At 42.5% G+C, this 12,917-nt stretch overlaps 1 protein-coding gene across 2 annotated transcripts in view; it reads right to left on the bottom strand.

Annotated features, from left to right (window-relative positions):
• LOC137524819 (caspase-8-like) overlaps positions 1-12,917 on the bottom strand; it is a 162,896-nt gene that overhangs the window by 31,560 nt on the left and 118,419 nt on the right. The window contains exon 10 of one of the 2 annotated variants that reach the window (XM_068245160.1): positions 11,748-12,168. The exons of the other annotated variant lie outside the window; for it this stretch is intronic. Within the exon in view, the coding sequence (XP_068101261.1) occupies positions 12,021-12,168 (148 nt within the window). The 3' untranslated portion in view covers positions 11,748-12,020. Of the gene's footprint in view, positions 1-11,747; positions 12,169-12,917 lie in introns of those variants that run through there. 2 annotated transcript variants of the gene reach the window in all.

The raw sequence follows: 12,917 nt of genomic DNA, 5'->3' as shown, positions 1-12,917 counted from the left end.
CATTGGCAGACGATTTCCCCACAAGTGCAATCTCATTGGCAGATGATTTCCGCACAAATGCAATCTCATTGGCAGACTATTTCCCCACAAATGCAATCTCATTGGCAGGCGATTTCCCCACAAATGCAATCTCATTGGCAGACTTTTTTCCCACAAATGCAATCTCATTGGCAGACAATTTCCCTAAATGCAATCTCATTGGCAGACGATTTCCCCACAAATGCCTATCTCATTGGCAGACGATTTCCCCACAAATGAACTCTCATTGGCAGAAGATTTCCCCACAAATAAACTTACCAGACTGGAGTGACCTCCTGGACCTGGAGTGACTGCGGCGGCTCCTGCGGCGGCGGCGACGGCTGCTGCTGGCTTGTGCACTAGTGCGCTCCGGAGCAGAACCTATGGGTGCGGCTGCCTCCGGGTCGCACGTCGTCGGGTCAGCTCCTCCCCCCGCCAAGCTGCCTCAGTTCCCGCTGGCTGCGCCGATGTGTCACACGTAACATGTGACATCACTTTCACAGGCAGCGCCAGCATCAGCGCATCCATCTGGGTCGGGCAGAAAAGGCGTTCTGGCGCGGGAGGCGGTGCCGATGAAAGAGGCACACATAAGTACAAAGACCCGGCATGGAGGAGGGGGGCGGGGCGGCGGCGCAGATTACGGCGGGGCAGATTAGTAAACACAGGCTCTCTGGCCCTCTGTCACACGTCTTTTAGCGAGCCAGAGAGCCATACGCAGGCATGAAAAGAGCCATATATGGCTCGCGAGCCATAGGTTACCGACCCCTGAAGTAAAACATATTTTTAATAAATACAGGAAGTGTATATATAATTATATATTTACTGTGTACACACACATATATGACCCAGGCGAGGGATGCAACTTTTTACATATCTATTCCTGATTGGCTGGACCATTTCTGGTCAATGTTCTCTTGCATATTAGAGCCTTAGTAAGTTGTTTCAGTTGTCTCACTGTCCCTAAAGGACATCCGAAGTGAAAAAAAACAACTGATGAGATAAACAATTGTATCTATCTTCCTTCTCCCAAAATGATTTATTTAGTTATCCCACAATTTTATTTTATATTTACAGGGAGTGCAGAATTATTAGGCAAGTTGTATTTTTGAGGAATAATTTTATTATTGAACAACAACCATGTTCTCAATGAACCCAAAAAACTCTAATATCAAAGCTGATAATTTTTGAAAGTAGTTTTTAGTTTTTTTTTTAGTTTTAGCTATTTTAGGGGGATATCTGTGTGTGCAGGTGACTATTACTGTGCATAATTATTAGGCAACTTAACAAAAAACAAATATATACCCACTTCAATTATTTATTTTTACCAGTGAAACCAATATAACATCTCAACATTCACAAATATACATTTCTGACATTCAAAAACAAAACAAAAACAAATCAGTGACCAATATAGCCACCTTTCTTTGCAAGGACACTCAAAAGCCTGCCATCCATAGATTCTGTCAGTGTTTTAATCTGTTCACCATCAACATTGCATGCAGCAGCAACCACAGCCTCCCAGACACTGTTCAGAGAGGTGTACTGTTTTCCCTCCTTGTAAAGCTCACATTTTATGATGGGCCACAGGTTCTCAATGGGGTTCAGATCAGATGAACAAGGAGGCCATGTCATTAGTTTTTCTTCTTTTATACCCTTTCTTGCCAGCCACGCTGTGGAGTACTTGGACGCGTGTGATGGATCATTGTCCTGCATAAAAATCATGATTTTCTTGAAGGATGCAGACTTTTTCCTGTACCACTGCTTGAAGAAGGTGTCTTCCTGAAACGGGCAGTAGGACTGGGAGTTGAGCTTGACTCCATTCTCAACCCGAAAAGGCCCCACAAGCTCATCTTTGATGATACCAGCACAAACCAGTACTCCACCTCCACCTTACTGGCGTCTGAGTCAGACTGGAGCTCTGCCCTTTACCAATCCAGGCACGGGCCCATCCATCTGGCCCATCAAGACTCACTCTCATTTTATCAGTCCATAAAACCTTAGAAAATCTTGAGATATTTCTTGGCCCAGTCTTGACGTTTCAGCTTGTGTGTCTTGGTCGTCTTTCAGCCTTTCTTACCTTGGCCATGTCTCTGAGTATTGCACACCTTGTGCTTTTGGGCACTCCCGTGATGTTGCAGCTCTGAAATATGGCCAAACTGGTGGCAAGTGGCATCTTTGCAGCTGCACGCTTGACTTTTCTCAGCTCATGGGCAGTTACTTTGCTCCTTGGTTTTTCCACACGCTTCTTGCGACCCTGTTGACTATTTTGAATGAAACGCTTGATTGTTCGATGATCACGCTTCAGAAGCTTTGCAATTTTAAGAGTGCTGCATCCCTCTGCAAGATAGCTCACTATTTTTGACTTTTCTGAGCCTGTCGAGTCCTTCTTTTGACCCATTTTGCCAAAGGAAAGGAAGTTGCCTAATAATTATGCACACCTGATATAGGGTGTTGATGTCATTAGACCACACCCCTTCTCATTACAGAGATGCACATCACCTAATATGCTTAATTGGTAGTAGGCTTTCGAGCCTATACAGCTTGGAGTAAGACAACATGCATAAAGAGGATGATGTGGTCAAAATACTCATTTGCCTAATAATTCTGCACTCCCTGTAAATGTAATTTAAGTTTTTACTGTTTCATGACCTCTTCACATTGACACATTCATTTAAGTATGCCAGAGCTAAAATCAATGAACTATTGCCCCTATTTATCTCTTTTCTGCTCTCAGAAGCCATTTTTTGCCTGGAAAGTGTTTTATGGCTGTAATTCCTTATCAGTGAGGGTTATGCTGTAGTTCAACCCAGATTTGCATACCTAATTTTTAAGTCTTTCAGGCAGAGAAAGTAAAAAAAAAAAAGGAACAGCATAGTTATTTGTGTGCTCGGCGCTGTACATACACGCCTATCTTATCATGTCGTGTCACCTCGGGTGTCCTTCAGGATAAACATGACTTATGGTCTTTGTAGCAGTATATGGTAAATATTTTATTTTAAAATGTATCATGCTGCAGTATAAATATTACATAATTGCTGGCTCAGTTATTGTAATGTGTTTGTAGAAAAAAAGAGTGTCCATGACAGGAATGACATACTGTATAGTATCTGTGCAAGAGCTTCAGAACATTCAAGGTGGTAAAGGCTATTTATTTCCAGTGTTCGGCCTCTTTCAGACAGATGACTGTGTATGACTGTCGGACAGCTCAACCTACCGTCTGCCACCCAGGAGCACTGAATGGTAGCATCTGGTGGCAAAAAAGCAACCTATTGTGCCTGAGCACAGCCATGCTCAGATGCAGGCCCGCCATCAGGGGGGTACAAGCGTGACTGCCGTCACGGGCCCGGGGCGGGCCTAGGGCCCGCAGCCTCGGGCCGCCCCCCCCCCCCAGGCATTAACCTCCTGAGAGGTCTTTTCCCACCTCCCCTCCCCCAGCGGCCGCCGCTGTTAATACCTTAGCAGCGGCCGCTTTCCCCTCTCCGCCGCACGTACTTTTCAGCAGCATTTCCCGGCTGCTCTGTGTGAGGCGGCAGGAAGCATGGCTCGGTTCCCATAGTAACGGCAATACAGATCGCCGTTACAGGAAGCCGCTGCCATGCTTCCTGCCGCCTCACACAGAGCAGCCGGGAGATGCTGCTGGAAAGTACGCGCCGGAGAGGGGAGAGCGCCGCTGTTAAGGTAACAACAGCGGCGGGGACGAGCACCACCTACCCATACTGGGGCACTATACTGACTATACTGGGGCACTATACTGACTATACTGGGGCACTATACTGACTATACTGGGGCACTATACTGGCTATACTGGGGCACTATACTTGCGCGCTATACTGGGGCACTGTACTGGCTATACTGGGGCACTATACTGGGGCACTATACTGGCTATACTGGGGCACTATACTGGGGTACTGTGCTGGCTATACTGGGCACTGTACTGGCTATACTGGGGCACTATACTAGCTATACTGGGGCACTATACTGGCGCGCTATACTGGCTATACTGGGGCACTGTACTGGCGCGCTATACTGACTATACTGGGGCACTATACTAGCGCGCTATACTGACTATACTGGGGCACTATACTGGCTATACTGGGGCACTATACTGGCTATACTGGGGCACTGTACTGGCTATACTGGGGCACTATACTAGCTATACTGGGGCGCTATACTGGAGCACTATACTGGGGCACTATACTGGCTATACTGGGGCACTATACTAGCTATACTGGGGCACTATACTGGCTATACTGGGGCACTATACTGGCTATACTGGGGCACTATACTGGCTATACTGGGGCACTACTGGGGCACTATACTGGCTACACTGGGGCACTATACTAGCTATACTGGGGCACTATACTGGCGCGCTATACTGGGGCACTGTACTGGCTATACTGGGGCACTATACTGGCTATACTGGGGCACTGTAATGGCTATACTGGGGCACTGTACTGGGCGTGCACAGCAGTCTGTAGGGGGGCCCAGGCTTGATGTTGTGTGAGGGGCCCCAAAATTTCTGATGGCGGCCCTGCTCAGATGTGTCTCAATGCAAAAAGTTGCTTCCCTTCTGCCTTTGCCAAGCCATCAGTATATGGGAGAAGATGACAAGCGGTGAATTCACTGTGTAAAAGAGGCCTTACATAGGGTGGGAAGAAAAGCTTGTGCAAGGACTGCATTTGATATGTGGAGGCAGTTGCTAAATGATTCTGGCACGTGTTATACAATATCTGACAGGTGGATGCCGCCCACTCAGTTCTAATAGAGTGACCACAGTCACTCTACGAAAACTTGTTAGTTTCACTGGAGTAGCTGACAGGGGCTAAATCCCCCACTATGAAATGTCTAATGCTGGGAATACACGATGCGTTTTTGCGTTCGTTTTTGCCGTCGTTTTCGCTTTCGATAGACTCTACTCTCGATTCACTGCTCGATTCCCCCCTCGATTCCTTATCTTTTCTTATCAATTACATTCACTTGAATGAGGAGAATCGAAACGAAAGTAGAATCGACCAGATCCGACAGGTTGGAATTTATCTATCGAACCCATCTATCTAAAGTAAAAACTTAACGTGTATTCCCAGCATAAGTGTACTAGATCTGGCTGAACTTTCAGAAGGTGTTTTATACCTCCTGCTGTGTAAATAAAGATGAGTAGTTTCATTCTGGCAGAACACATGCTTTTTAGTGTCTTGATAGGTATGTACTTTCTGTTAATCATAAAATCTGTCTTTACTTACCTGTCAGACTTATTCAAATAGCATAAGCCCTGCTTCAGTGTAGAGACAGAATTGATACTTTGCAGGTGAGCACATTTAAATGGAAATGCTTATTTCTATTCATTGACCAATATGATGAAATGGTAAGGCGCTTTCCTTCAAGTGCAAACAAATGTGTAAGGCAAGGCGGGAAATTCAGTACCCGCCCCATATTCTAATGAATTGGAGGGCGTTTCTCACTACTATTTAAACGGCAGTTCAGTAGTGCCTGGCCACTGAGGCGCCAGGTTCTACCCGGACATACTGCTGGTAAGTGATTCCACTTTTGATGTTCTTTTGACCCTTATCTTGCACTTGCTAATCTAACTGGCTAATTCAACTCACTCCCTTACCCCTATTTACCCCTACTACCAGTACCCTATTGATTAAATGCCTAGTATGTGTGCTTATACGTAATGACATGGATACATCCACATATATGGGTGCCCATTGCGGCAAGCATGAATAACGCTCGATATAATATACATAATGTACAATGTATATGTATCCCCCCCCCTCACATTAATAACCCCTCTCCCCATAAAAATAACTCAAACCACCCCCCCCCCCCCCACTCTCCCCCTTCGCTGCTTTTTCCCTCTCCTGATCATTTACCCATTCCCCCCCTTTCCCCCCCCCCCTTTTTTAGTCAATACATACCACTCCCTCCCTTTGTTTTTCCTTCCCCCTCCTCCCCCCCCCCCCCCCGTTTCTTTTGTTTTCCCTGGCTTTCGGCCACCTCCCTGTGGTTTTTTGACACTATTTAACTTTATCAATTGGAATATGATTGACTGTACAATGTTCAACAATAATGACGATTATCATCATTACTACTTTGATTCACCACTATGTTCTATATTGGTACAGTGTATATGGTATATTATGTCCGGTCGTACACAAATGTTTGCCCCTTACCCCCAATAGTGTACTCCTTCCTGTATTTGCCTGATGAAGCGGGCTTGACCTGCGAAACGCGTTGCAAGCTAACCCTGGAGTGTACCAATAAATTAAACCTGTTTTGAATACACAGTCGTTGTGCCTGCTTGTAGGGGGTAAGTCCACCACTGCCTCTTAAGCAATTTTAAAGTTTTTAAACAGTGTTTTTATCCTATTGGCGCCTCTGTTCTCGTATATCATACGTCTAACATCCACCCTTGGTGGAGGGGGATACCCCATCTTCTTCATACCTACAGAGAGCAACTTCTTAATCCTGAGTGGGGACAGGCTAATTTCAATCTGTACTGTTTCCGCCCCCCTCTGGGAACAATCTGGTGTATATGTTGGGGAGTCCTATCCGGGTTAGAGGTCCATCACTCCTCAATCCACAGTCATCCAGGTAAAGAAATCAATCCCGGCAGAACTCGACCCTTTAAAGTGCATGTGAGTGCTTTTAATGATAAAGGGCCTTTGCCCGAAACGTCATGCTGTTGTGATGCTGATGTACAGCTGCCATTAAGATGCAATAAAAGCACTCACATGCACTTTAAAGGGTCGAGTTCTGCCGGGATTGATTTCTTTACCTGGATGACAGGCTAATTTCCTCACCTGCTTATACAGTGGTTGCCTGGAGGTAACCCTGGTTTGTGAGTATTGCATTTATACTCGTTTTAATTACCCCTTTTGCCTGAACATACTACACCATATTGGGCTCTCGGTTCTTCTTTCTTTCTCAAATGTGTAAATAAAGTGCAGTATGGTAAATGGGCCCTTAGGAGCATGGAGTCCTCTTATCCATGGTTCAGTTTACAGCTAGGGGTCAAGGAATTTCTCTGCCCTCTCATAGGTCAGATGCATCTCATGATTGTTTTTATATTTAAAAAAAAAAAAGTACAAACATCACAAGATGCGGAGGAACTAGTGACAGAAAAGATCGTCTTCTGTCGTGTCAATGGCAGACAGTGGTAAAATGTTTGGAGGGTTGTTGTTTTTTTTGCAAAGAAAACTACTTAACTCTATAAATAAATGAGGGTATGTTCATTCCATTTATAACATAAAGTTATAAAAGCAAAGCAACACACTACGGTGTCTGGGCATCCGGGCACATTCACCCGCACGTCTTACCACTGCGGTACAGTATATTCCATTGAAATGTGAGCTGAGCTGTGCGCTACCAGATACTGCGACCATTACACCTGCATTACTAATTACTGGCAAAGTGGCACTGAGCATTTCACACATTACTGGAAGACTGTCATTTTGAAACTTACTGCAATGTGGCGCATGCGCATTGCAATGGATTCAACCTTAACTTACCTTTCGATTTTCCTGTCCGGAAATGCTGTGCTAGACAGCCATATGAAAACCAACACAATATCTGCACTTTCCAGGTTGGCTGCCTATCGGCTGTTCAATGTGATATAGTAAGTCCATTTGTTTGATATGCATTTTATTTGCTGTGGTCAAACTGATGCAATTCTTGAAACAACAGAATAAAAACATAATAATAAAAAAAAAAATATATATATATTTTGTATTTTTTGCACTATAAGACTCACATTTTCTCCCCCAAAAGTAGGGGAAAAAGTCACTGCGTCTTATAGTCCAAATGCAGGAAGTTCCTGACTTGTGAACGCCTGCCTTTATGAACCTCCAACCTGCCGCAATGTTGGGGACTCCCTCAGTGGCGTAACTAAGGAGCTGTGGGCCCCGATGCAAGTTTTACAATGGGGCCCCCAAGCATTCAATACATAGCAATTGATACGGCGCACCAAAACCTGCCAATGGCAACTACAGTGTCTGAGGTGCAAGAAGGGGATGGGAAAGCATTTGTTAATAATTACCATTATTCAAAGTATCTATAGAAGTAATTATTATCAGCACAGGACCAATAGAAAGCTAATAGTGTAGTTGAGGGAGGGCCCTTCGGGGCCCCTCTAGCCCAAAGGCCCTGATGCGGTGGCTACCTCTGCAACCCCTATTGCTACGCCCCTGGACTCCCTGTTCCGTGCCCATGCAGAGGAGGACATGGGACAAACAGAGGACACAGGGGGACACAAAGGGGTATAGAGGAGGACACAAGGAGGACCGAGGCAGACACATGGAGGACACAGGAGGACACAAGGGGACCCAGGCAGAGGGGGCATAATCCACAAGATGCCCTTTCATCATGGATGCACCAGGTTTAGTATATATATATATATATATTTTCCCCTGGTTTTTGTCCTCTAAACCTAGGTGCGTCTTATGGTCAGGAGTGTCTTATAGTCTGAAAAATATGATTGATTGAGATATATATATATATATATATATATATATATATATATATATATATATATATATATACACACACACATATATATATATATATATATATATATATATATATATATATATACACACATATACACATACACATACATATGTATATATGTGTATGAATGTGTATGTATGTGTATATACATACAGTGGCTTGCAAAAGTATTCGGCCCCCTTGAAGTTTTCCACATTTTGTCACATTACTGCCACAAACATGAATCAATGTTATTGGAATTCCAAGAGCATGATGCTGCCACCACCATATTTGACAGTGGGGATGGTGTGTTCAGAGTGATGTGCAGTGTTGGTTTTCCGCCACACAATGCGTTTTGCATTTTGGCCAAAAGTTCCATTTTGGTCTCATCTGACGAGAGCACCTTCTTCCACATGTTTACTGTGTCCCCCACATGGCTGGTGGCAAACTGCAAACAGGACTTCTTATGCTTTTCTGTTAACGATGGCTTTTTTTTTGCTACTCTTCCATAAAGGCCAACTTTGTGCAGTGCACGACTAATAGTTGTCCTATGGACAGAGACTCCCACCTGAGCTGTAGATCTCTGAAGCTCGTCCAGAGTCACCATGGGCCTCTTGACTGCATTTCTGATCAGCGCTCTCCTTGTTCGGCCTGTGAGTTTAGGTGGACGGCCTTGTCTTGCTAGGTTTACAGTATTGACATACTCCTTCCATTTCTGAATGATCGCTTGAACAGTGCTCCGTGGGATGTTCACGGCTTTGGAAATTTTTTTGTAGCCTAAGCCTGCTTTAAATTTCTTAATAACTTTATTCCTGACCTGTCTGGTGTGTTCTTTGGACTTCATGGTGTTGTTGCTCCCAATATTCTCTTAGACAACCTCTGAGGCCCTCACAGAGCAGCTGTATTTGTACTGACATTAGATTACACACAGGTGCACTCTATTTAGTCATTAGCACTCATCAGGCAATGTCTATGGGCAACTGACTGCACCCAGACCAAAGGGGGCTGAATAATTACGCACACCCCACTTTGCAGTTATTGATTTGTAAAAAATGTTTGGAATCATGTATGATTTTCATTCCACTTCTCACTTGTACACCAATTTGTATTGGTCTTCCAATAATTCCTTTATTCCAATAAAATTGATTCATGTTTGTGGCAGTAATATGACAAAATGTGGAAAACTTCAAGGGAGCCGAATACTTTTGCAAGCTACTGTGTGTGTATGTATATGTATATGTATATATATATATAATTTTTTTTATTTTTTTTTTAACATTGCAAAGGAAATTAGATTCAGAATACTGAATGTAAACACCTACTTTCACAAACAATATCAGTATTACCAACCCAACCATAACTAAGGATTAATATTACCACTAAATGCTACTACAAGTATACACCACTACTTTTGCTGCCAAATGCAATACAGCCATACACCACTATCAATATTAACTACACACGCTCCCTCTTACCCATCCTACACAATTATGTAACAAAATGACTACCGGTAGTTCCGCTACACCCGTATAATATCATACTAATCAACCCTCTTGCAGTTATACGGCATTGTCACTAGTAGCAACCTCATTACAAGGATAAACTACTACTAATTCTACCACAACTGTATACTAATACCACCACATCTAACCCATGTTATAGCCATAAACCGATATCACCACTACAACCACACATCACTATCAATTCCGCAGTAGCTATACAGTATTGCTATCATCTTTGTCACAATTTCATACCCACTATCATATTTCAATAACACCACTACAAATGACTGTATAGAAATATCACATTTTTAATATATTTTTTTCTGTTAAAAAGGGCGAGCATCCAAACAGCAATTAGATAAATAAATGATCATAGAGAAACCGTAACCAAGAATTGAATTCATCCCAATCAGTAGCTGATGCCTCTTTCCCATGAGAAATCTCTTCTTTTTCTCAAACGGATCATCCGGGGACTCTGTATGGCTGATTTTGTGGTGAAACCCCTCCCACAGTGTGATGTCAGCATCTCACAGCTCTGAGGTCCTGACATCTCACTGTGGGAACCTTGTTGCATTGTGGGAAAAAACAGCTGTTTCCAACTGCCCAAAAAATGCAAGCAGCATCTCCTTCCAGTGACATCACCTGCCAGCAGTAAAAATGTCACCATGTGATAAATGTCAGAATGTAAATCAGGGAGAGGAAAGATTTTCCAATGAGCAAACACTGACTAAATCATTTCTACATAATTATTGTAAAAATTAAGCACTTTTTTTATTACATTATTTTCAGTGGAGTTCCTCTTTAAATGACAAAAGCAGTGAGAGGTATATATTTATTTTCTTTAGCAATACTAATTGCCTGACTTTCCTGCTGATCCTCTGCCTCTAATACTTTTTACCACAGACCCTGAACAAGCATGCAGCAGATCAGGTGTTTCTGACATTATTATCAGATCTGACAAGACTAGCTGCATGCTGGTTTCTGTTGTTATTCAGACACTGCTACAGAGAAATAGAGGGCTGCCAGGCAACTGGTATCGTTTAGAAGGAAATAAACATGACAGCCTACATATCCCTTTCGCTTCAGTTGTCCTTTAAAAAATAAATACATCAGGATTTCCTATTAAAATGTGAATTACTGCACTGCAATTAGTGTATTGAATGATCATACTTAAAAAAAGAAATCAGTATTTCACTTTAAAATGTTAATTCGTGCACTGCAAACAGTTATAAAAAAGATCATACCTCAAAAAAAATTAAATTAAAATGTTAATTTTGCAAGGTATGATTAATTATTGATTTGTGTCCACATGTTAATTGACACAGTAGCAGCCACTAGTGAAGTATCATGGTCGCCATACTTCACAGGACTGCCCGCATTTAACTTTACGTGTGTTGCTATGTAACTAATGCGTGTAACTAAGGAAAGCATGCTCCTTACATAGGAGCGAGCTTAATGAATCAAGCCCTTTTGTTCTGTACACTATATTGTCTACAGTATATTCAGAGAAATCTCTGTCTGAATACTATAACACTGCTATGTATCATTTTTTAGTGATCTTTGGTTTAGAAATCTGGATAAATCTCAGAATGTGCGTTATTCACATTATACATAATGAAACCGTTATTGTCATGTAATTCCCCATATTTCAGAAATACACTTTCAAACGGCTGTAATAATGTACTGCAAATACAAATGGCATTGTGCAAGGTTCAATAATCCATAACAAGCCATAACCCATAGCAGCTCATCTGATTTCAGTTTATTGTAGTGAAAAAAAGTGAAATTGTGACTAGTTTTGCGTTGTTAAAATGGATAATAATAGTAGCCACAAATAATTCCTTTTTCACTGTTCTAACTAATTAGCAGCAATATTGATTCAATAAGGTGCATGCTGGCAATTTACAATAAACCAAGAGTCACTGTGTAGACAATAGCACCATGTAGTCTTTCACTGTGAGGCCCTTCACATAGCTCCAGTGTTGGTATCTTGTTTGTACTGACATGAGGACATCAGCAAAGATCTGGATGGTTAGAGGAAAAAATAAGTGTCCTGCTGAGTGTGGTCCAGGGCTGTGGCATCTGGGTTTCATTATTCTGCGCACATTTTTGGCTTACATGCCTATTTACCTTTGTGAGTATGGAGAGGATGTCTTCACCGCTGGGGAAAAAAATAAAAAAGAATCACAAACAACAATATTTTTATTATATGTAAAAAGAAGAGACTGAAGAATTATAGGAGGGAATAGGACAGCCAAGGTTGCAACAGCTGATGGAATAAGTGACGGCCTCCATTTGCTCTTATCATTGAGCTCCCACTCTCAGAGCAAGTTTTTTGATTTTTTGGGGAGGCAGAAGGTGTATCCTATACCGTAGGTATAGAAAGCTCTTTTTATAGATACAAGTAAGGTAAGCATAATTATCATTGGTAAAGGGGTCACATAGTAAATCCAAGTATCCAAATCCACGACTAAATCCATAAACTGTTGTAAATGTTTTCCTCTTTCTAATCCAGTTAACTGAAAACTGTTTTGAAATCTGACCATAGCATGGTTGGATCTGCAGCTCTGGTGCCCAGCCTCTTACATTTTTCACTTGCCCCTTCCGTCTGATGAGTCCTACTGTCTGCTTTGGTGGATTAAGTCAGAGAACCTCCAAAAGTAAATCAAATTGGTCTGCATGGCTGTTTTCCCTGAAGGAAGCCTCTTCTAAAGATGATGCACAAGAAAAACCCACAAACCGATTGCTGAAGACAAGCAGACTAAAGCTCCATACACTCGCTCAACAGCGGTCTTTTATGCAGCACAATTATCAAACAACTTTTGTTGTGAAACAAGTCGAAACAATCAAAAAAGGTTGTTTGCTATTGTTCAAACAACTGATAAGACATTAATCCAAAGGTTGGATGTT

Source organism: Hyperolius riggenbachi, chromosome 7, assembly GCF_040937935.1.
Source record: "Hyperolius riggenbachi isolate aHypRig1 chromosome 7, aHypRig1.pri, whole genome shotgun sequence".
Lineage (NCBI taxonomy): Eukaryota > Metazoa > Chordata > Amphibia > Anura > Hyperoliidae > Hyperolius > Hyperolius riggenbachi.
The sequence above is the reverse complement of the archived record's forward strand: the minus strand, read 5'-3'. Positions and strand labels throughout refer to the sequence as shown.